At 37.1% G+C, this 25,163-nt stretch overlaps 1 protein-coding gene and 1 pseudogene across 5 annotated transcripts in view; both read right to left on the minus strand.

The window, feature by feature from the left end:
- The window catches only part of SH3BGRL (SH3 domain binding glutamate-rich protein like), a 102,815-nt gene that overhangs the window by 22,612 nt on the left and 55,040 nt on the right, over positions 1-25,163 (minus strand). Inside the window, exon 1 of one of the 4 annotated variants that reach the window (XM_011970786.1) lies at positions 8,218-8,366. The exons of the other annotated variants lie outside the window; for them this stretch is intronic. Coding sequence (XP_011826176.1) covers positions 8,218-8,265 — 48 coding nt within the window. The 5' untranslated portion in view covers positions 8,266-8,366. Of the gene's footprint in view, positions 1-8,217; positions 8,367-25,163 lie in introns of those variants that run through there. 4 annotated transcript variants of the gene reach the window in all.
- Positions 12,186-14,126, minus strand: LOC105532614 (annotated as a pseudogene). The gene is made up of 2 exons (XR_001005015.1): positions 14,119-14,126; positions 12,186-12,834 (listed from the first exon to the last, which is right to left on the minus strand). The product of XR_001005015.1 is annotated as a vacuolar protein-sorting-associated protein 36 pseudogene (transcript).

Consider the following 25,163-nt stretch of genomic DNA (forward strand, 5'->3'; position numbering starts at 1 on the left):
AAGCATCAGACCCCTTCTGTTCTTTTTATTTTTCTTATTAAACACTGCACCCATCACTTTGAAAAAAAAAAAAAAAAAAAAAACTGCCCAAGGAACTTTTTTAAGAGCAAAATGATCTAATTACAATGTATTCCTTTTGAAAGCAGAAACAGGCTTTGACTGAGTCAGTAACAATAAAGGGACTAAAGTTCCTTCTGACTCTGGAAAACAGCATGGACAGAGAAAAGTTCCAGACAAGAAAGGTCTGGATACATGAGATTATTCAGAAGTGATATTTCATTTAGTTAAGAAAAAGCCTTTTTAATCCAGAAAGTGGGCATGGCTGTACTTTCACCTCTTGCAGGTGAACATCGTCCCCACATAGTCTTATCAAATGTACATGCCAAGACAGTTGTTAGCTGATTAATATATGACAGTCATAAATTTGGCCAAAGGCTGAAATTCAAATAATTGAGACACATACAGTTATCCAACTGCTACTGAGGTTCCCTGTGGCCGGTTCCAACCCCTACCCTCTCAGACTGTTTAACTTTCAACGCCCTGCATAATGAGGCCTTGCTTCATCTGCCTCTGTAAAAGTATGCAGCCCCCTCTCTCCCAGATCAGATCAGGCTGCCTTTATTCTCCTCCGAACATGTCATGCCCAACACTCCAGTGCTTTTTCTCACTTTGTTCCCTTCATCTTCAAGTCTCCCCTCTCTCCACTGAGTATCCACTGAGAATCACGGAGTAGATTCTTCCAGATCTACTCCGTGAAGTCCTCTGTGGCTGCTCCATCAGACCTCCTGCAGTTTTTACCACCCAGTTTGGAGCTTAATCAAAGAGTACCAATGTTTGCCAATCATTTCGTGTCAAAGTCACATCTCTTCAGTTAGTTGATAAACTATCTGGAAGTAGGGCCTATGCCTTTTGCTGTTATCCTCCCATATAGTGCTCACCACAGGGCTGGACACAAAGTAGATACTAATACTGATTGATCTCACAATTTTATTTTAAATTCAGCACCACCAAAACGTTTTCAGATTTTAATTATAATAAACTTTAATTTTGGAATGCAATTTACATTTACAGAAAAGTTGCAACTCTAATAAAAAGTCTCCATATATCACTAACCCAGTTTCTGCTGTTGTTAACATCTTACCTCGTAGTGGCACATTTGTCACAACTAAGAAGCCAACATTGGTATGATACTACTAACTAAACTCCAGCCTATTTGGATTTCATCAGTTTTTCTAATAACGTTCTTTTTCTGTTCCTTTCCAGGATGTGTCAGTACACTTCTTTGCCATGTCTCCTTAGTCTCCTCTGGGCTGTAAGAGTTTCTCAGACTTTTCTTCTTTCCTGTGACCTTGACAGTTTTGAGGGGCCCTGGTTAAGTATTTCGTAGAATGTCCCTCAGGTCAAGTTTGTCTTATATTTTTCCAGTAATTATACTGGGGTTATGGATATTTGGGACAAATACCACAAAGAAGAAATGCCTTTCTCATCACATCATGTCATAGGGCATATTATAGCAATTGACTTATTGATGGTGATATTAACCTTGATTAACTGGTTATAGTAGTGTCTGCCAGAGTGCTGCACTGTTTATCCCTTTTCCTCACTGTATATTTAGAACAAAGTCAATAAATCCAGCCCACACTCAAGTAGTCAAGGTGCTTTTATAAAAGCTCCTACTGCATAGTGGGAGTCTGACCATACTTTCTAGAGTTTCTGGGAAGTTTGAGAAAAGTAAGGTGGCTGTAATCAGCAACCCATGACCGTTTATTAAAAAGTAATAAACATCAGTCTTTGAGGTTGACTGGGCAGGATTTTTCATGGTTCGATTCTTACTTGGAAACATTTATTCAAAATAAATTTCCTGGATTAAACATCTCATGTACCAAATTAAATTGATGGGTTCTCCAAAATTGATTGGAGAAAACTCCATTTATTAGTGGGGTTTACTTATGCTTTTAGCCACTTTTTTGATGCCAGATATTCCTCCCACCCTTTAAGTACTAATGCCTGTGGAATGTACAATATAACTACATGCATTCTTTTTACCTAGGATTTGAATACAGGGAGACATTGTTCATAGTTACTGTTTGCACACAGATTCTTATCCATTCGCAACTAGCAAAGAACTTCCTTATTCTCCAAATCCTAGAACAAAGCTGATCAGAAGTAGGAGTCCTCAAAAATGCCCAGAGCCCTACAGAGTATCCTTCTAGCATATCCTATGATAAAGAGATAGCATCTGCTTTACCAAAACACAAAAAGGTTAAAGCACAACATTTTTACAAGATTTAGGGCTCTGGCCACACATATGTTACGGGCTTCTTCACCATAGAGAGACACTTTAGGCTATCAGAAGGTGCTCTGTAATTATTTCTAAATTCAGGAGGATTTCAATTTGAGGCTGTGTTCTGAAAAGACTGGAAGACAGATACTGTCTTCTTATAATTCATATTAGTAAGAGCTACCATTTGTAGAAGGTCAATTAAGTGATAATAGCTATAGTGGGCACTTTGCATATATTATTTCATTGAATAGTTAGAGTAGCCCAGCAAGGTAGATATTATTATCTCCATTTTGCAGACTAGAATACTGAGATTCAAACAGGTTAAGTAAATTTATCCACAGTCACAAAGCAACTGGGTGTCAGGGCTGGAATTCAAACTTAGATATCCCTAACTCTAAATCTTAAGTTTGTTCCACTATGTTTCACTGTCTAGCCTCATGATATTTTATATGGCCTTTTTCTTGATTTTTATAGAAGGTCGACAATCTTTTACAAAGAATATCACTTTTGATGTGTTCTTGCTAAATAATTTAAACCTAACTTCTACTTACTGGACTGTGATTTTGCTTCCTTTTTTATCCAAATGAGTATGTACACAATTTAATCAATCTCTACATCATTATAAACAAAATCAATGGAATACCCAATTTCAACTCTAAGATCTTCTGCTTCTAGGGAAGGATCAGTGTTCGACTCCTGCCTAACAATGTTAGGAGCTATAGTTCAATCAAGATTAGAGTCCGAGTACACATTGAGCCTAATGGCCACTGTTCTTACCCCAATAGAAGTAAAAATAAAATAAAGATAGTAGTTATGGTCTGAAGGAACTTTAATTACAATGATAAGGTCATATGTTCCATACTAGTAGATAATTTAAATGATGGAATCTAACAAGCCCTTAATCAAAATTTGGCCTCTTTCTGCTACAGGTAAGTGGTTATATTAGGGCTGGGCTCATAAGAAGAAACAGTGAGACACAGACCCCACTTTAGAATGTGCTAGCAATGGGTTATGGAATTCTATATGTATTAAGTCTCTCTCTGCATTGCAGATACAATTGTATTGTAAAGTATAATACAACAATTATTATTTATTAAGTGCTTCCTATGGGCCAGGCACTGTGCTAAGCTCTTTACATGCTTATTTTTTTTAATTCTAACAATAATCTTATGAGACAGTTGTTATTATTTTCATTCCAAATTCATAGACAAAGAGACAAATGCTCAGATGGATTAAAGAACATGTTCCAAGTTACACAGTTACGCATGCTCTGTCAGACTAAAAAGCACCATTTGAACACCAAGCCTACGAATAACAAAATCATGCACTACAATGTATGTTGTCTCATGCTAATTAGACTGTCTGCCAACTTAATGAAGCCTACCTGAGTGCAGATATGACTCATAATACGTTTATATCACGCTTAATTCTAAAGTTTGGCCTAAGAAAAATCAAGAATCCCTGTTGGTTATTTTGAGTATTTTGAAGGTTTTATACACTATAGGTTTTTTTAGGTAATCATTTTGTCCTTTCCCAGTCTGAGATCATGTGATACTGAAACAAAGAAACATGCCAGCAGCAATAAAAGCCTCCTGGATCTTTAAGATTCTGTAAGAAAAAGTTTCTGGGAAGAAGCAATGATTCGTATGAATTACAATGACTTGACCAAAAGAAAGTCCTATCTCCATTTGGAATTGTTTTCATGTATTTAGTCAAATAAAGTGTGACGTTAAGAACATTGCACAACAGTGCTTCCACAAAGTGTTTCCACAACAGTGTCAGTGGCTTGTGACCATAGGTGGCTACAGAAAATCAGTAGTAAAAGGGAATAGAGGAATAGGTACTTTAGGTTGTTCTGGGGGCTTTGGGAGTAGGTGCCCTTAAAGCAAAAGCCTTCCTTGAAACAAATCACACTGTCATAAGCAAGTACCAAAACTAAATATTTGTGACAAGTGCTAGCCTAATATATGTTGACCTTCCATTTCAAAAATTTCTGCCTGGAGTTACACTAAGATTTTGAAAGCAAACAAACCAGTTCATTCCAGCCTCCACTTCCCTGCCCTTATCACTACCACTATCAATTCGGTACAGTGAGTTTCTATATAGATTTCAATTCTCTCTAGGGGAACTTTGTCAAGGGACAAGTTCAAGAATCTAGAGAATCAAGGGAATCTGACTAGTTATAAGGATCATTAAGAGCTATGAAACGATGATTATTTTATAGTCCATAAGATGTTCTCCAACTCACCACCTTCTCTATGCAACAAAGACAACCCACATCCTAAAACCACACTTCCTACAAATGCTACAGTGCTTCTAATTTTGGTCAGACAGATTCTCCAGGCAGCCTTCCCATATAAGGATAAGCACAAATACACAAACCTTCAAACAGGCTGATGTGAGGTCACAGGGCAGGCATATGCAAACCAAATTTGGTAGCTAAATTCTCCAGCTCACAACAGATACTTTAAAAAAAAAGACTGTAACTACAAACTCCAAACTATCAGTTCTTGAATCACAAGAAAAGTAATAATCAATTAATCTGTTCTTGTTAGTGTTAACTGGATGACAACTATGATCCAGTCTACTGTGTGTAACATTAGCTTTTTTTCTTCTTTTACTTTTCTACTGCAGAAAACCCTACTGTAATATGTGCTGCTAAAGTGGATACATACAATAGCAGAGTACTGCATCTGAATAAATAAATTAGTCTAATCTGTCCCTGTACACAAGGAAATACAGATTTCCCAAATGTCCTGTGAGAATAGCCTCTGATCCATTGTAGGAAAGGCACTGTCCTACACTGTGACCAGGAAAAACATCCATAGACATGACATCATTTGATATGAAGGGTAAGGCAGTGTCCTGAGGGTATCCATGTCTTCCACTTGAACTCCAGGGTAGAATAAGACCCTTAGAAATGGCCCATGGCCATGAAGAAAAGATAATTCTCCCCATTTCTCTCAACCAAAACACCTGGATTTAGGACAGGTAAAGATACTGTCTTCCCAGTGATCAAAGAGTTCCTAATAGCACTATCATATGCCTTGGCAATTTTGAAGGCTGTTAATTAAGTCAGTCAAATAAAATCAGAAGTATTTTGATAGCATGCACCCAGAGTCATGAAAATGTTCATGTTATTTGATCCAGTAATTTCACTTCTGGATTCCTAGTTTAAGTAAATAATACAAAAGACGGCAGGATTCTGAGTCTGAAAGTAGTTATGCAACTGTGTTCTGTTGTTTTTGTTCATTCATTTGTTTTCAGTAGTGGAAGATTGAAAGTTGCCTGCATATCCAATCATTTGGAGATAAAATAAATGTTTGATGGCATGGACAGTTGAAAGAATGTTGTGAGCACGCTGAAAATGACAGCTATATAATTTTGCAGCAACAAGAAAAAATGTTAATATCAAAAGTGAGAAAGGAATTCTGGAGAATAATGTATTTGCTCTGATTTCAGCAGTAAAAAGGAGAACTGTGCATATTTTTTAAAGACTAACAAGAAGTCAAACACCATCATTATGATGGTTTAGAGACAGCAGGCATGAGTACCTAGCACCTTGCTCAGGAGACTCATCGAACTGTGCTGGGATCATGAGATTATGGGGATTTTACCCCCAAACTTTTCTAATAATGTTATATAGCTTTACATAATTTTAAAAAATCAATTCATAGGTATTGAGCTCTTACTAGATGCAGCATGGTATAGTGGAACGATTGTAGATTGTGGAATCTGTGACCCACTCCAATGTGGCCCCACCATGTTCCTACCTCCTGGTATTCACTCCCCCTTGTATGCTTCCCTCCCCTTGAGTGTGGGTAGGATCTGCTATTTGCTTCCAACCAATAGAATTTGGCAAAGGTGATAGGATGTCATTCTAATGATGATGTTATGTTATAAAAGACTTTTTCTAGAAGACTCACACTAGGGTCTTTCTTTGGTGGCTACAAAGAAGCAAAATGCCATGAGCACTACAGCCTCAAAGAAATGAATTTTGCCAACATTCACATGAGCTTGAAAATTGATTCTGCCATAGTGGAGCCATCAGATAAGAAGTCAGTCCTCGCTGACATTTTGACTGTAGTTTTTCAGAGAACTCAGCTGAGCTGTGCCAGGACTCCTGACCCATAGGCACTGTGATGTAATAAGTGTGTGCTGTTTCAAGCCACTAAGTACTTAGTATTTGTTACACAGCATAGAAAACTAATACAGAACCTGACTGACTTGCATTTGAATCTCAGATCCTCCATTTATCTGTGTGACTGAGCAAGTTGATTAACTTCTCTGAGTCTCAAATTCTTCATCCATCAGTTGAGAGTCATAATACCCATCTCTTAGAATTGTTGCACAGAAAATTATATGTAACAGATGCAATATGCCTATTGCACTGCCTGTCAAAAAACAAGCTAGATTGCTAATTATAAGTTCTCTCATGGCTCATCATGTTATCTAGCGCCTGCTGTCATATCTGACCCATAGCAGGTATTCTATAAATATGCAGAGAATAAATAAATAAATAAATGATAATAAGTGCTCAAGGATTGGTAGCTAGTATTTTAAATATACATAACGAACTAGAGATATATAGAGTTGAGAGAAAATCCCTCCCCTCAAGCTATTAAAACTAATGAACGACAGAATAGTGCATCAACCATAATATAGGAAATTCTTTCTAGGGCAGTATAATAGTGAAGGTATGTAAATGAAGAACTGGACTTTGGGATCAAACATAAGAAAACTGTATCTGCACAATTCAATAAAATGTGTCTTAAGTTGCTGTCAATATCAATAGAAACAACAAATAAGGCTGATAAAGTGTTTAAAGAAAGCAATATAGTTGCTAGGTAGCACTGTCAGCCAAGTAGTTTACAATATGCTGGGCTGATGCCTGAGCATTAATGAAGCCTAATGACTTTCCTCACTCACATCATGGGGCTCTGAGAAACAAGATAGGCTGCTTTGTATGCCCAGTAAATGTTTAAAGGATCACTGGGAGACTGTAAATTTCTCCCTGAGAAACTTAAGAAGACATAACAATTTATTGAATTACAGCAAAACTCCAAAAGTGTTGTGCTCAGAAAAACGGCTGACCAAAGTAAGAAATTATATCTTGATAATGATCCATTAAAAAGGAACTTCTGAAGTAAGAGAATCTAATAAGAAAACTGACTGGCAGTTAAATACTGTCGAGCAATATATTTCTTGAGCTCTAAGTCAATTCCCATCAAAGAACATCCTGCCAAATTGTAAAATTGCTATTTTCTTAGATTGACTGCAGTATTTGGCACCTATTAAATTGTTTCAAATGCAAAAGCATTATCTCTCCCAATGAACAGATAAATCTGAAGCAGTAGAAAATGTTCTAAAGTGAAATAAATCTGAACCTCAATCCCTACACTCAAAATCTACTCAAGTACTTAGCTAGTGTTCACTGTGAAAATCCACCAACATTTGTTTCTGAAAAAACGGGAAAACCAAAATCATTGTGAAATAATGAGGAGTAAGGAAGTTATTGACATAATCTCTGAAAGTCCCTCAAATCATTCTATGAAGAAGACCAATAATACCCAGAGAAACACACATGAAAATTCTCAGAACTGCAACTCCTAATGATTCTAGGTTGAAATAAATGTATTTCTCCACTTCCTTTTATTTTTCCAATGGGAAAAAAAAAGCTATTTTTACAAATGCCTTGCTGTATTTTCATCCCAGTAAAATGTCTCTTTGCTAGAACCAAATTTTCTCTCAATACAACAAAAATATTTTAAGGCAATGACTTTTTTAAACTCAAAATTGTTATTACAGTGGCAACCATAAATAACTGAACTATAAATAAAGTGAAAGAAGGGGAGCAAAACAGAAAATTATTAAAAGAGCACTGACCTATTGCTAATGGCATCACTCTGACAGAATCTCAACCTAACACTCACTGTGAAGCAAGCCATCAAATCCAGGAAAGAATCATAATCCTTTGGCATATTGATCAAGTTCACTGAAATGGCACACAATGCCCCAATTCAACTTATATAAATTTGTTTTACATACCCTTAATAATTATTATTCTATTAAATGTCTAATAGCAGAAGATACCAAATCTTTGTACACATTATATAACTGGGTAATTTCCACAGAAAATTCTGTCAGAATTTTAGATCACAGGATCAGCTTTCAAAACAATGAAACCCTTGTCTAACTAAATAGCATGCTTTATTAACTTCATATAATGAGACAAATAGGCATGCCTTTATTTTTTACACACTGAAAAATTAAACATAGCCACCCATTTCAAAACTAACCTTTAGTTACAGTCTATTCAGGGTAAAAGAGTTTAAATGGCCTCCCACAAACATAGGATGATTGCAATTTTGTTTTTTAAAAGAATTTGTGGTGGGGCGCAGTGGCTCACGCCTGTAATTCCAGCACTTTAGGAGGCTGAGGCAGGCGGATCACAAGGTCAGGAGATCGAGACCATTCTGGCCAACATGATGAAACCCCATCTCTACTAAAAATACAAAAATTAGCCAGGTGTGGTGGCACACACCTGTAGTCCCAGCTACTGGGGAGGCTGAGGCAGGAGAATCACTTGAACCTGGGAAGCAGAGATTGCAGTGAGCCAAGATCGTGCCACTGCACTCCAGCCTGGTGACAGAGCGAGACTCCATCTCAAAATAAATAAATAAATAATAAAGAAGTTGTAAGAATCTCCACAAAGCAATGCATATTAATAAATGTTGCTTAACAATCTAAAATCTGTTTATATCAATGCCTCTTCAAGGCTGCACAGACTTAGTAGGTAGATAAGTCTTGATCAAGTTACTTTCACACACAAAAATACTGCACTTCCCTGGTCACTCTCTCTAGGCTGTTCTGGGAAAATAACTGCTAAACATCTGTCACTGATGGTGGGTCCATATGGTAATCATCATGCCTCAAGGGCTCCCCATGACTAAAGAAAACAAACACAACAAAAGCAAATACTACCTTTTCAGACTATGTTAGTTGTAACATTGGGCTTTTTCCTCTATAGTTGGTAAAGTGATAAGATTTCATTACAAAGGAAATTAAACACTTTCTTTTCAAGGGAGCCTGGGAACTTAGATAATTGTTTACCCACCAAAACAAATTTATTTGCCATAGGAAGAAGAACTAGTCTGAAGCCACAGCAGTGTGCTCCAGATGAATATACCAGAGAGCACTATAAACGTACTCTCAGACACAAGCCAAAAAAGCATGTTCCAAACTTCCCAGCTGAGAACAACTGCCATACATTACCTAATTAGTTAAATAAGACCAGAATCAAATGATCCAAGAAGTTAATCAACTAGTAAACAAACGGTGCTAAAATAAAAGGGCCTTGGATCATATAATTCTATGGGCTCATTACTGAATTTCTGTGCAATTAATTGTTAGCATAGTTATTTGAACTATGACTATCAAGAACAAGAGTATGTCCAGAAATAAGAACTACTGTCAAGAATGGTGGAGTCTGAGATTTCACCCTACTTGCAAACTAACTTGTAAGCCTGCCACAGTTTTAAGGATGCTGGCAGATAACATGAGACCCCTGGGCCACAGAAACAGCAGTAATCAGAGTATCAGCATTTTCTTTTACCTGCTTACTGATTCTCAATTTCTACATGATGATACAGAGGGAAAGGATACACAATCTGAATCCTTTATACTGGGCAGTAAGCAAATTTACCTTTTGCTCTGAAGGGTGACACTATATCTTTCAAGGATATTTGCATCTTTGAAAAGATAATACAGAACAAAAGCGGTCAGTGCCACTGCTCACAAGATGTGCGAAAAAGCAAGAGACCAGTAAAAAATCGTATGCCAACATCTACCATTTACAACTTATTTTGACTATTATAAAGTGTCCAGATTTTTGAAAAGGAAGGTCATCTGAACATCAAATGTTACGTTGGGTGATTAAAGCCTGTAATTTCACCACCTGGTCGAACAGAAAATGGTGGGTGTTAAGTTGTATAACAATTCAATTAAAAATAGGAGTCATGGATGCTTGAAGAATCCATCAACTGCCAGGCAAAGTGGCTCATGCTTGTAATTCCAGCACTTTGAGAGGCCAAGGTGAGAGGTTTGCTTGAGGCCAGGAAAGTGAGGCTGCAGTGATCCATGATCACGCCACTGGGTAACAACCCAGGTAACAGAGCAAGATTGTCTCAAAAAAAAAAAAAAAAAAAAAAAAAAAAAAAAAAAAAAAAAAAAAAAAAACAAAAATAAAAAAAAAAAAAAAAAAAAAAAAAAAAACAATCAAACAAACAAAAAACAAAAATATTCCATCAAGCCAGACTAAACTCTTCTATCTCCAGGGATGATAATACAATTCCTTCATCACTCTCTTGTTAAGTGAGTTATTTATTTGTGAAATAAATTATCGTGATCCACATTACATCTTTACCTATTTTCACTCCAAAAGCAAATCTCCATATATTTATCAAAAGACAAAAAGTAAACCATGGCCTCATTTTAAAGTATATACCAGCTGCAAAGCATTTATTCACTCTATGAACATGCTTTTGCCTTAAGCATTTTGATCCTGATTCACAGAATCACTTATTGACATAAATCTAAAAGTATTCAAGTTGAAAAAAGAAAGTAACATGTCAGCATCCTTACTGAAAGTAAAGTGCATGAAAAAAGAACTTTAATGTCTGGTGTTATTACTCAAGTGTTGTGTAAGCAGAACTGCTTTTTTCTCTTGTTTTGTTTTAATTTTATCAATATTAGTAGTAAGTATAACTTAAAGGAAATAAAATTGTAGAAATGCAAATACTCATTTTACCCACTGATTTTTAAAAATGCTGAACTGCTTATTGAAAATGTGGCTAAAACCTGTTGAAGATCCAGCGGGAGGCCATATATTAAAACAAGCTAGTCCAACCTGGGACCCGCAGGCGACATGTGACCCAGGATGTCTTTGAATGTGGCCCAACATAAATTCATAAACTTTTTCAAAACATTATGAGACGTTTTGGAATTTTTTTAGCTCATCAGCTATCATTAGGGTTAGTGTATTTTATGTATGACCTAAGACAATTCTTTTTCCAATGCAGCCCAGGGATGCCAAAAAACTGAATACCATCTTTACTGAAAAGCGAAGTTCAGTTATAAGCCAGTTTCCATGGTGAGAGAGTAAGATACATTTTCGCCATTAAAATGATGCATGCATATGCACAAGTGGAAGGATTTATTCTAAAGTATCTTAGGTGATTTATTCTAAAGTATCTGAGATACTTTATTCTAAAATATCACTTAGTGATCCAACAATAGATAATTTATTAAAATATATCTAATTTACCTGAGCGTCTGACTAACTGACAAACAGGTATAACTGACAGCAAACGGGATTCTGCCCATTATAACTTCTCTAAAATTTGAAAAGGGTACTAATCATCTCTGTGCTTCTGTACATCTCAGGTATGTTTCAGGTATATCTCAGGTAACATCTCAGGAATGTTTCTTTGTTTGTTGGTATAGATGCAGTTTCTGTAAATATTTATGGATATTTTAAAATATCTACATGATAAATATTTGTTAATGATTCTTCATCATAGAATACTGCAACTTTTTAACATTAGATTTGAAACAGACCAACACCTAAGTGACTATCTTTTTCGGGGAACAGGAAAAAAGCACTAAATATTCCCAGCCTTCCAGAATATGTAGAATTCCATATAAATAATTCAATTTTTCTTGATGTGAAAACAAGTGGAAGTGTTAAGAAATAATTTAAAAAGACTGCTGCTATGTAGCAATTGTTTTCTTGAAGTTCTAATAAATTCTCAGTTGATCAGGGTTTATCTCTTAGCTCAATGTCATACAACCTCTACACGACGCAAGCATATGGACAAAAAGGATTTTAAACACAAAACCCTTAGCTCTGTGTCATAAATAAACTTGGGTAAAAACGCAGGCCTTCCACTGAGTCATCACGGCAAAGATGGCCCATCTTCTCTGCAAGCAGCAACCTTTCTTTGGCTAGAAGGACAGACATTCCCACAAGCTTAGCAAACTCTTCCGATGTTAGGGATCCCTTTTCTGAAACTGTCTCCAGGGCCTAGGCCACCATATCCTCTTCCTTGTGAGACTGAAGCTCAATTACCATGATGCCACTGTCAAACACACGGAGCCTGAGAGGTAATTTCAGTGCTTCCAGCATCTTGCACGCATTCACTAAATCTTCTGGTGAGAGTAATTCCATTCCTCGAGCTCGGTTTACTAAGCAGTACACCTCTGTGAGTGACATTATTCCCCCTCGCTCCTCTAAAGGCACCTGCAATATTCCAGCCAGCTGTTTGGCCAATTGCATGTGGTACTGTGTGCCTGAGCCCTGGGTTTCTCTGGTAACTGGGTTAGCTATTCCCATGCTCAGCAAGTAGGATTTAAACCTGATGGTCTCATCTTCTGTGATGTCACCTTGTTTGTCTTTAATTTTATTAGCAATTGATTTTGATAACTCCACCATTTCCTTAGCCTTGATCATTAGTTTGCTGAGGTCTTCAAAGGCCTGTAATCTCAGTACTCTGGGAGGCCGAGGTGGGTGGATCACAAGGTCAGGAGATTGAGAGCATCCTGGCTAACATGGTGAAATCCCGTCTCTACTAAAAATACCAAAAAATTAGCCGGGCATGATGGTAGGCGCTTGTAGTCCTGCAGCAATTTTAAAAATGATTAATACTTTTTCTATATTTCTATTTTTCTTCAGTTCATGTTTCCAAGAAATATCCTAGCAGTGGAAGCTACCCCCGAAGTCCTGTAGGTTAGTTCTGGTTCCACAGCCTCGGTTTTCAGAAAGCAAAAAAATTAGAAAATACTATTTTTGTTTCAGAATGTTTAAAGTTTAGTGGGACATTAAAATTCAATTTGCCATACTTCAGTGAAACATATGTGAGAATTATACATTTTAAATACTTATATCATATGCCAGACATGACACTAAGCACTGTGTCTCATTTTAATTAACGTGAAAGCAGTTCTCAGAGCAGCTTAACTTTCTTGCCCAAGAGAACACAGCTAGAAAATGGTGGAACAGAGATTCAAACTAAACAGCTCAACTTTAGAACCCATGATCTTTACCACCATATTATACAAGAGGAAATTAAAGAATTACGTCCTAAATAAAAAAAAGAATAACAGTAATTTGTTAAACAATCAGGAAATTTTTCATACTAAAAATTGAAAATGGGAAGCTAGCTAGTCAAACCAATGGAAAAAAAAGAGTGGCTTTAAAATAATAAACAGAAAACTATAGTATTAAAATGTAAAATTACTTTCTTTTAACAGTTAAAAACATATTTTAAGCAGTTATTCTAATAAATATTTTTGTCTAATACATTTTCCAGCATTCATTTCTTTTCAAGTATAGAATTGAAATCAAAAACATATTTTAAATGGTATTGCATAAAATCCATTAAAATACAAGTAATTTTCATAAAATGTCCCAGATTGCCAATTTAGTTTATGATAATCAGTAGAGAGCTGGGTGTCCCTTGACTTATGGAAAGTCTTAGGAGGTTTCTTTAATTATGCAGTCTTCATTAAAAATCAGCAAGACTTTTTATAAATATCACAAACTTAAGATTAGAAGCTATGGTATAACTTAAAGCAGTATTTTTTTAACTCTACCTGATGGTGTATTTATGAATATATTTTATTTGAGGTTTTGCTGAATACATTCATTTCCTAAATAAACACACATCTGCTAAACAGAGTACAATTCTTATCACAACTTCTGGTCAATATAATTTTGGGGTTCACCTACATGCAGGTATGATTAATGAAGGTCTGGAAATTCCAGTCTTTCTTACCCCAACATTGTGTAGCCAGTTTGACCAAAAGTTAAGGCTATAAAATTTCTTGTAACTACTACATGTGCAGACACAGATGGAATTTATTTGTAATGTTAAAATTTTCCATTCAAAGAACTGCTGCAATTATTTTGCTCTTTTCTATCAAAATGTCTGATATATTGTAGCAATCTTTCCATGTAGCCTAGCACAGAATAGGGGCCTCATCAACCCCAATAGCTTCTTGGCTAAGAAGTTATTTTCATAAAATGGTCTGGTCTGGAAAGGAAATTTCCATCGTCTTTGCTTATTCAGCAGAGTATCAGGTCACAAAATGAAGCTGTCTAGCTTTTCCATCCAACAGGGGGACCAGGTATATTTGGATACATTCAATGACTGCCTAGTGCCTATTATCTACTAGTACAATTGAAGGAAAAGATGGCTCATGACTGTGAACAGTATTTACTGAGAAAAAGAAAAGCTTAAACTAAGGTCTAAATTCTGCATTTTTATTGCACCTAGGGTGCTTTATGAATAACAAGAATTTGGCCTTGAAAGTTTGTTCTGAGGAGAAAAAAAATAATTGAAGTTGGTAAACTTTATATAAATCAGGCTACTGTATATCATTGAAGGCATAATTTCAACTATACTTAATAATTTATTTTAAATGTGGAAAAGGAAAAAGAAGAGGATAGAGTACAACACCAAACTTGGGTTATACCAAAGTATTATGCGGGAGACTAGGAAGGGAAATAATCACCTACCATTATAGTTGGGACTATATATATATATATATATATATATTTTTTTTTTTTTTTTTTTTTTTTGAGATGGAATCTCACTCTGTCACCCAGGCTGGAGGGCAGTGGCAAGATCTCGGATCTCGGCTCACTGCAACCTCCGCCTCCCGGGTTCAAGCAATTCTCCTGCCTCAGCCTCCCGAGTAGCTGGGACTATAGTCACGTTTCAGCCTCCCGGGTTCAAGCAATTCTCCTGCCTCAGCCTCCCGAGTAGCTGGGACTATAGTCACGTGCCACCATGCCCGGCTAATTTTTTGTATTTTTAGTAGAGACGGGGTTTCACCGTGTTAGCCAGGCTGGTTTCGATCTCCTGATCTCGTGATCCGCCCACCTCGGCCTCCCAAAGTGCTGGGATTACAGGTGTGAGCGAGCCACTGCGCCTGGCCAGTTGAAACTATTTTTAAGAAAGAAAAAGCAAGTGCATAACTCCAGAACATGGGGACAAGATGTTGCTTAGTATACTGCATTAAAAAAAAAAAAAAGTTAAAACCTTCATTATATTAAAAATATTTTAAATTTTATTTTAAATTATACACTGTGAAATTCACTTTTTTTGTTGTACATTTCTATGAATTTTAACAAATGCATAGAGTCATGTAACTACCATAGAGAACAGTTTAATTACTTCCCAAAAAATTCCTTTGTACTACCCCTTTAGAGTACTAGCTTTTAAGATTAAAATTTCCGTTCACCGATATTTTTCCTAACTACTTGCATAGTTACTTTCTGGTTTCTTTCAATCACTTTGTTGAATAAGAGTTTAGCTTTTTCACAAAAACACAAATGGATAACTGTCTGTATGTCAAGGCAGCAAGTATTTATTAAGTACTCATTCTGGGCCTAGCAGTGCTCTGGGGACTACAAGAGAAGGCAAAAATACTACATAAGAAGGGAAACTATAGGCATGTAAAACTTTGCAGACATATAAGATATTCTGTAATGGAATGCTTAATTGCAAGATTCACATTACAAAAGGGATTGTTAACAGGATTCATGAGTCCCCTAATATAATGTGTATGTTATAAGCAATAAAATGAGACAAGAAAATCAGTGAGGAAAATTAGTATAAGAGAAGTATGCAAGATAGGTTGAAAATAGACTTTAGTTAAGAAATTATTGTTTAATCTAGGTCTGAAAGAACAAGGGTCAAGTGGAAGATATAAGTTGTAAAAATGCAGAGGAAATTTACTCTCTAAGAGACATTATTAAAATAACTAATGAGATTTGCTGATGTATTGGTTGGGAAAGATTAAGAATTAAGAATTATTCAGTCAAGCACTCATTTAACAACTATTTATTGAGCTGAGACTTTTCTTGACACTTGTTCTAGGTGTCAGAGGAAGAGCAATAAAGATAGCTAAGGTTTTTTTGTCTTTTTGTTTTGTTTTCCCAAGAAGGTGTATTAGAGCATGCCTCAGCCACTTGGAAATAACAACATAGTTCATATAGATAAACTCTGTGAGCTTTAATTCAAGAAGGAAAATGAGGATCCACCAGAATTGTGAGGAACATCCCAGATCCTTGGGAGAAGAATGTCAGCAAACAGGCCCTGTGATGGCATAGAGCTGATAAAAGTGAGAAAAAATAAAAGTGATAAAAGTACATGAGAGAGGCAGAGAGCCTCCCACTATGATTCATCTTTCCACTGGGGATCCAAGAAACTCAGGCCGATGGACAGCACTTTCTTTCTCCCAACCCCTGGAGCTAACATGGGAAGAGGCTTGAAGACACTGTGAGGGAAAGACACCAGGAAAAGCTGCGGATATTTTCCCATACCCAAGACTAAGAGCAGGATGCGATTTTTAATCCGGGTTCATAAAAGTCAGTCATGCAACCTGGTGGCACAACCACGCAGGCATTTTAGTCCTTCGCCAGAGATTGGAAATTCTGTTCTGGAGTTAAGTAGGGGGTCTCCACAGCCAAAACTGTGAAAAGTGCCTCAGCAGTAGGCACTGGAATTGTGCTCTGCCCTGCCATAAGCCTGGGTAGGGAAGAGAGCTGCTATAGCAGCTGTCTCTTCTGGACAATGAGACTTGCCACCAGGCCCAGCTTGTTGACCTGGAACTAGTCTGTGTGGGCCAGTGCTGGGTGCCCCAGCCTGGTCCACTGAAATTGTGACACAGCAGGGCCCTCATCAAAGAGTCTCTCGGTAAACAAGAATCAAGTATACACCTAGCTGTGTTGAGTGCAGCCAGCTCTTACCTGTAAGTGCCATCTACCGGCTTGTAGGTTTATCTGCATGGTACAATATAAAACCTGCTGACAGACATACACTATGTAGATTAACAAAGATAAAAAGACATAAGATTCAAATAAGCACAATCAGAAAGGACAAAGGTGACATTACAAATGACCCCACAGAAATACAAAAGATTCTCTGGGACCATTATGAACACTTCTATGCACACAAACTAAAACATCTAGAAGATATAAATACATTCCTGGAAACACACAACCTCCTGGGATTTAATAGGGAAGGATCTGAAACCCTGAACAGGCCAATATTGAGTTCCAAAATTGAAGCAGTAATTTAAAAAAACTTTCCAACCAAAAAAAAAAAGCCCTGGACCAGATGGATTCACAGTCAAATTCTACCAGTCAAAGAAGAACTTGTACCCATTCCTCTGAAAGTATTCCCAAAACAAAGCGGAAGGAAATCTCTCTACCTTATTCTAAAAAGCCAGCATTACCCTAATACCAAAACCTGGCAAAGTCACAAGGAAAAAGAAAACTACAGGCCAATATCCCTGATAAACCTAGACACAAAAATCCTCAACAAAATACTAGCAAACTGAGTCCAACAGCACAACAGAACGTTAATGCACCACAATCAAGCAGGACTTCATTCTGGGGATGCAAGGTTGGTTTAAGATATACAAATCAATAAATGTGATTCACAACAAAAACAGAATGAAAAACAAAAGCCATATAATCATTTCAATGGATGCAGAAAAAGCTTTCAATAAAATCCAGTATCCTTTCATGATAAAAACCCTCAAGAAACTAAGTGTCAAAGAACCATACCTCAAAATAAAAAGAGTAATCTATATCAAACGAACAGACAACATCATAATGAATGGGCAAAAACTAGAATCATTTCTCTTGAAAACTGCAATAAGACAAGGATGCCCAGTGTCATCACTCCTTTTCAACATAGTACTGGAAGTCCTGGCCACAGCAATGAGGCACGAGAAAGTATAAAAACATCCAAATAGAAAAAGAAGTCAAATTATCTCTTGTCACAGACAATACGATTCTATACCTAGAAAACCTAAACACTCTTCCAAAAGCCTCTTGGAAATGATAAACTATTTCAGTACAAATTTCTAATACAAAATAAATATACACAAATCAGTAGCATTTCTATACAACAATAACATCCAAGCTGAGAGCCAAGTAAATAATGCAATTCCATTACAATAGGCACAAAAGAATAAAACACCTAGGAACACATCAAACCAAAATGTGAAAGATCTCTATAACAAAAACTACAAAACAGTTCCAAGAGAAATCAAAGACAACACCAACAAATGGAAAAACATTATATGCTAATGATTTGGAAGAATAATATTGTTAAAATGGCCGCACTGCCAAAAGAAATCTACAGATTCAATGTTATTGCTATCAAACTAAAAATAACATTCTTCAGAGAACTACAAAAAAAACTATTTTAAAATTCATATGAAACTAAAATATTGCCCAAATAGCTCTAGAAATCCTAAGCAAAAACAACAAAGCCAGAGGCATCACATTATCTGACTTCCAACTGCACTATAAGGCTACAATAATCAAACCAGCATGGTACTGGTACTAAAACAGACTTACTGACTAAGATAAAAAAAATAGAGAACCCAGAAATAAAGTTGCACATCTACAGTCATCTGATCTTTGACAAAGTTTAGAAAAATAAACAATGGGAAAGAACTTCCTATTCAATAAACGTTTCTGGGATAACTGGCTACCCAAATGCAGAAGATTGAATCTGGGCCCCTTCCTTAAATGAAGTACAAAATGTAACTCAAGGTGAATTAAATATTTAGATGTAAGACCTCAAACTCTAAGGATCCTAGAAGAAATCTTAGGAAACCATACTGGATATCTTCCTTGAGAAAGAATTTATGACTAGGTAATCAAAAGCAATTGCAAAAAGCAAAAAAAAAAAAAAAAAAAAAAAAAAAAGAAAGAAAAAACAAATAAAAATCGACAAGTGTAACCTAATTAAAGAACTTCTGCACAGCAAAAGAAATTAGTGCCAGAGTAAACAGACCAGAAGGTGAGATAATATTCACAAACTACACATCTGACCAAGGTTTAACATCCAGAATCTGTAAGGAATTTAAACAAATTAACAAACAAAAACAAATTAACTCCATTACAAATGGGCAAAAGACATGAATAGACACTACTCAAATGAAGATATACAAACGGCCAACACACATATAAAACAATGTTCCACGTTACTAATCATCAGAGAAATGTTAATCAAAACCACAATGAGATACCATTTCACACCAGTCAGGATGGCTGCTATTAACAAGTCAAAAAACAACAGATGCTGGCGAGGCTATGGAGAAAAGGGAATGCTTACATGCTGTTGATGCGAACATAATTTATTTCAGCTACTGTGGAAAGCAGTTTGAAGATTTCTCAAAGAACTTAAAACAAAACTAACATTTGACCTAGAAATCTAATTGCTGGGTATATATCCAAAAGAAAATCATTCGACCAAAAAGACAATGTACTTGCATAGTCATCACCGTACTATTCACAACAGCAAAGACATTGAATCACCCTAGGCGCCCATCAGTGATGGACTGGACACCATAAAATTATAAAGACAGAACTATCTGAACAAAAAGAAAACTAACATGGTACAGCAAAACAAGATGATATATTCAGTAATTTCTATCTTTACAAGTTAAGAGGTTTTAATTTATATACAAATATAATGGTTATTCACACAGTAAGGCATGAACAATCAGTAAATTAATGCAATGTACTTCTCTTTTGCCTTCTACTTCCACAGTTACCTGCTGATATAACTGCTTCTGCATTTTAAGATCTCTTATTACATAAAAGCAAGCTTGCCAAGCCTAATCATTGTGTGCAAAGGAAGAAATCTGGAAAAAAATATATACATACCTAGATATTTTTTGTGAAATATGATATGAAATGTGAAAAAATACACTTTCACATAAAAGTCTTATTATTTCTACTAGATAACAGAGTCTCCTCAAGGGCAGGTCTCACATCTGATTTATGTTGGTGTGCCTCAGAATACAGAACAGAGTGCCTTATACATTGTAGGTACTCAATAAATACTTTTAAGTAAAGGCCTATTCAGAGCAGAAAGCCTTATTTAAACCACAATGCATCATTTGGATAGTTCTCTCACGAGAATACTGACAAAATCTATTCTATTGATGCTGTAATCACTGTAAAATCAGTTACTAGTAGTATTTTCGTCTTTCAATCAAAGTCTGTTTTGGCCTAATTCTAAATCAGAAGACATTCACTAAAGAAAGGCAGAGTATATTGACCTTCAGGCCCAAGAACTAAACCAGAAAAGAGGGATGCAAAGTAATGAAGTAGGCAAAAATGCTCTGCTAGCATCTGACACCTTCTAGGATTTTCTTCCTCTACCTAGCCCCAAGTTCTAAAATGACCTTTGTTTGTGGACTGGAAAGAATCTTTCTTTTACATGAACACAGGGAGGGGAACATCACACACCGGGGCCTGTCAGGAGGTGGAGGGAGGGATAGCATTTTGAGAAATACCTAATGTAGATGATGGGTTGATGGGTGCATCAAACCACCATGGCACGTGTATACCTATGTAACAAACCTGCACGTTCTGCACAGGTATCTGAGAATTTAAAGTATAATTTAAAAATAAAATAAAAAAAGAATCTTTCTTAAAGCTGTTAATCACACTTGATTCATGAGCTACTAGAAATCCATTTAAAATTGGCTTAAGTTTAAAGCTTACTATATATTAATACATACAACTGGTTTTTGTTCTCTGCCTGTCTAGTTTGAGAAAGCAAACAATTCGAAGATGATAAATACACCTTAGGGCAACAAACATGACATTACATTTTGATGTTGGCATAATAACCTAAACTTCATAAAATAGGAGGCTCAGCTAAACTTTTTCATAGAAATGTACCCTGTCAACTAACATTTTAAATAGTAGATTAGGTGATGTCTTGTTACTTAACTACAGCCCTACAACTGATTGACAGAGACAACTACATGAACATAGTCCCAAATGAACATAATGTGTCCAGTCCTGTAATTTATGTGTTCCCCCTACCACTCCTTTTTCTTGGATTTTTTTCCTACATTTTTTGGTCTGTGTTTCCTAAAGAATTGTGAAGATTTGCATGGAAAAGACATACATTAGATACAAGGATTTTAGAAGTCAAGAAAGAAAGCCAACTTTGGTAGAAAAAAATAACTCAATAAAGATGACTAAATAAATTAATAAAATGCTTTAAAAATGTCTGACATATGATAAGCTTTCAATTAATGTCAGTTGTCATTATTACTGCTATCATTTCAATAGGTGAGGGAGACAATGTGGTGTATTAACAATACTGGACTCTGAGTCAAATTTGGTTCACCATTTGGCTATTTGACCTATAAGACATGAGGTAATAAGCAAATCACTTAAATCCTCAAGGCCTCAGTTTCCTGAGGTCCAAAAGAGGGACATGAGTTCTTACCCTCATAAATTATTATGATTATTCATGTAAATATATTAGAATATATGTAAAAGACCTGTATAAATACAATCAAGTAAGAATTTACGTATTTTTTATTTTTTTTATTTTTGTGAGCACATAGTTGGTATATATATTTATGGGGGACATGAGATGTTTTCAAACAGGCATGCAATGTTAATAATCACATCGTAGAGAATTCGGTATCCATCCCCACATCATAGAGAATCGGGTATCTATCCCCACAAGTATTTATACTTTTGTGCTACAAACAATACAATTATACTCAGTTGTTTAAATATTTAGCAATTAAGTTATTATTGACAACAGTCACCCTGTTGTGCTATCAAATAGTAGGTCTTACTCATTCTTTCCAACTTCTTTTTACCCATTAACCATTCCAATCTCCTCCCGACCCCCTCACTACACTTCCCAATCTCTGGTAACCATATTTCTTTCTATGGCCATGAGTTCAATTGTTTTGAATTTTAGATTCCACAAATAAGTGAGAACACATGGCATTTGCCTTATTGCGCCTGATTTATTTCCCTTAATATAATGATCTCCAGTTCTATCCATGCTGTTGAAAATGACAGGATCTCATTTTTATGACTGAATAGTACTCCACTGTGCATATGTACCACATTTTCTTTACATTTAATTTATCTGTTGATGGACACTTAGATTGCTTCCAAATCTTACCTAATGTGAATGCTACAACAAATATGGCAGTGCAGAATACTTCTTTGATATATTGATTTCCTTTCTTTGGGGTATATCCAGCAGTAGAATTGCTGAATCACGTGGTAGCTCTATTTTCAGTTTTTAGAGGAACCTATGAGCAGTTCTCCATACTGGTTGTACTAATGTACATTCCCACCAACAGTGTGTGGGGGTTCCCTTTCCTCCACATCCTCACCAGAACTTTTTATTGCCTGTCTTTCTAGATAAGCCATTTTAACTGGGGTGAGATGATATATCATTGTAGTTTTGGTTTACATTTCTCTGGTGATAAGTAATGTTGAACATTTTTCCATATTTCTGTTTGCCATCTGTATGCCCATTTTTAGATTGGATTATAAGCTTTTTTTTCCCTCTAGAATTGTTTGGGCTCCTTATATATTCTGGTTATTAATGCCTTTTCAGATGGATAGTTTGCAAATATTTTCTACTACTCTGTGGGCTGTCTCTTCACTTTGTTGATTGTTCCCTTGCTGTGCAGAAGCTTTATAACTTGATGTGATCACAGTTATTGATTTTTGCTTTAGTTGCCTGTGCCAGTGCAGTGTTACTCAAGCAATTTTTGCCCAGACCAATATCCTAAAGTCTCCCCCAATGTTTGCTTGTAGCAGTGTCTTGTAGTACTTTCAACATCTCAGATTTAAGTCTTTAATCCATTTAAATATGATTTTTGTATATGGCAAGAGATAGGGGTCCACTTTCATTCTTCTGCATATGGATGTCCAGTTTGCCAGTACCATTAACTGAAGTGACTCTCTTTTTCCCAGTGTATGTTCATGGTACTTTTGCCGAAAATGAGTTTATTGTAAATGTGTGGATTTGTTTCAGGGTTCTCCTATCTGTTCTATTGGTCTGTGCGTCTGTCTTTATGCCAATACTATGCTGTTTTGGTTATTATAGCACTGTAGTAAAATTTTGTCATGGGATCCTTGGGGTGTAATTTTGCAAGCTAGAAAACTCTGTAGCTGGCAGGACCTTGTGCTTCAGTATTACTTACAACTTCTAGGCTTATTCCACCCATTCAGTTTGGCAGGCTGCACTTGGCTCACACCACTGTCCTGGATCCCCTACCTGCCAAGGGCAAGCCAGGGGCAGAGAAGTGAGGGGTCTGTGGGTGAGCAAGTGTGGGGACCAGACACTGTGCACAGCCAGGCATGCTGGCTTCTGCTGTTGGGCAGGCAGCTCCAGGCACTGACACAGGTACCAGCTCCATGCAAGGCTGTGACTGGACCAAATGTACCACATGTGCCTTCCACTGCAACCACCTGCGTCTGCATGTGGGGAACGTAGTGGTGCTTGGAAGCTTGCAGATGCCAGGAACTGCAGAGCCCCAAAGAGGATGTCACATCTCTGGCTCAGGGACACCCTAAGTCTGGGCTCCCCAAAGGACTGTAGCTCTTCTCTCTTGTTACCCACAACATAGTGAGCAAGGGTGCATGTGTCAGCCAGGAGATGAGCTTTATTGAGTGACAGAACACTCAGGAGACCCAAGGTGAGTAGCGCCTTCCTGCAGCTAGTAATCTCAGTGTCTGTCAGAGTCTGGCTGAGTCTGGGGTTTTTATGGGCTCACAGGGAGGAAATGGTTATTGATTGGTCCATGGGAAGCCATGGGTGGGCCAAGAAAAAACACTGTAAGTTATCACTCTGGGCCATGGACTCCACCTGGAACTGGCAGCCTGGCCTCCAGGCTTCAGACTGTATCTGGCTTGAAGGTGGGGTTTCACCTGAAACCCATCCCTTTCCACCCAGGAGACTGTCTGCCTTCTGCCACCATCAACCTGCCATCCATAGCACCCAGGCTGTTTGTGCCAAGGGGTGCCTGCAGGCCCGTGCCAAGCAACCCTCAGCTTCCTTGGCATCCCTCTCATGATCCTCAGTGCTCAAAGTCCACAGGAAGCTGAGGCAGCAGGGTCTGGTGTGTCAGCACCGCTCCAATCATGCAAACACCCAGTTGGGTTGCTACAGCACCCAGACATGGCCACAACTTTGCTTCACCCAAGAGCAGGCACCAGGAGTGGGAAGTGGCCAGAGAGAGGGAGAAGGCACTTCTGAGCCTGCAGAAGCAGGGATGGCTTTCCAGCCCCGCAAGAGGGCAGGGATGCCTGGGTTCAGAACTCTGGCTGGGCATTTGCAGCTGCACACAGGAGCATGGGGCTCCCACCCTGCCAACTCAGTAGGGGATGGGGCTCCCACCAGTTACCAGCCCCCGCTGGCTCTGCATAGTGTGTAGCCCCAGTTGCATCTCCCCCACTGTAGCTGGCATCCCCACAGAGGCTGCTCCAGATAGGCCACCACCACCATCAATTTGAAGTCAGATAATGTGATTCCTCCAGTTTTGTTCTTTTTTGTTTAAGATAGCTTTAACTATTCTGTGTCTTCTGTGGTTCTATATAACTGTACAGATTGTTGTTTCTATGTTTGTGAAGAATGCCATTGGTATGTTGATATGGACTGCACTGAATCTGGAGATCACTTTGGGTAGGATGAACATTTAAACAATATTGATTCTTCCAATCCATGAAAATGAGATGTATTTCCATTTTTTGGAGTCCTCTTCAGTTCCTGTCATCAATGTTTTATGGTTTTCATTAGATCATTTACTTCTTTGTTTAACGTCCAGTTATTTAATTTTATTTCTGGCTATTGCAAATGAGATTAATTTTTTATTTCTTTTTCAGATTGTTCACTGTTGGCATATAAAAATGCTAATGGTTTTTGTATGTTGATTTTGTATCCTACAACTTTACTGAATTTGTAGATCAGTTTCTAAGAGTTTTCTTGCGGAGTCTTTAGGTTTTTCC

Source organism: Mandrillus leucophaeus, unplaced genomic scaffold (genome assembly GCF_000951045.1).
Source record: "Mandrillus leucophaeus isolate KB7577 unplaced genomic scaffold, Mleu.le_1.0 Scaffold972, whole genome shotgun sequence".
Taxonomy (NCBI): Eukaryota; Metazoa; Chordata; class Mammalia; order Primates; family Cercopithecidae; genus Mandrillus; species Mandrillus leucophaeus.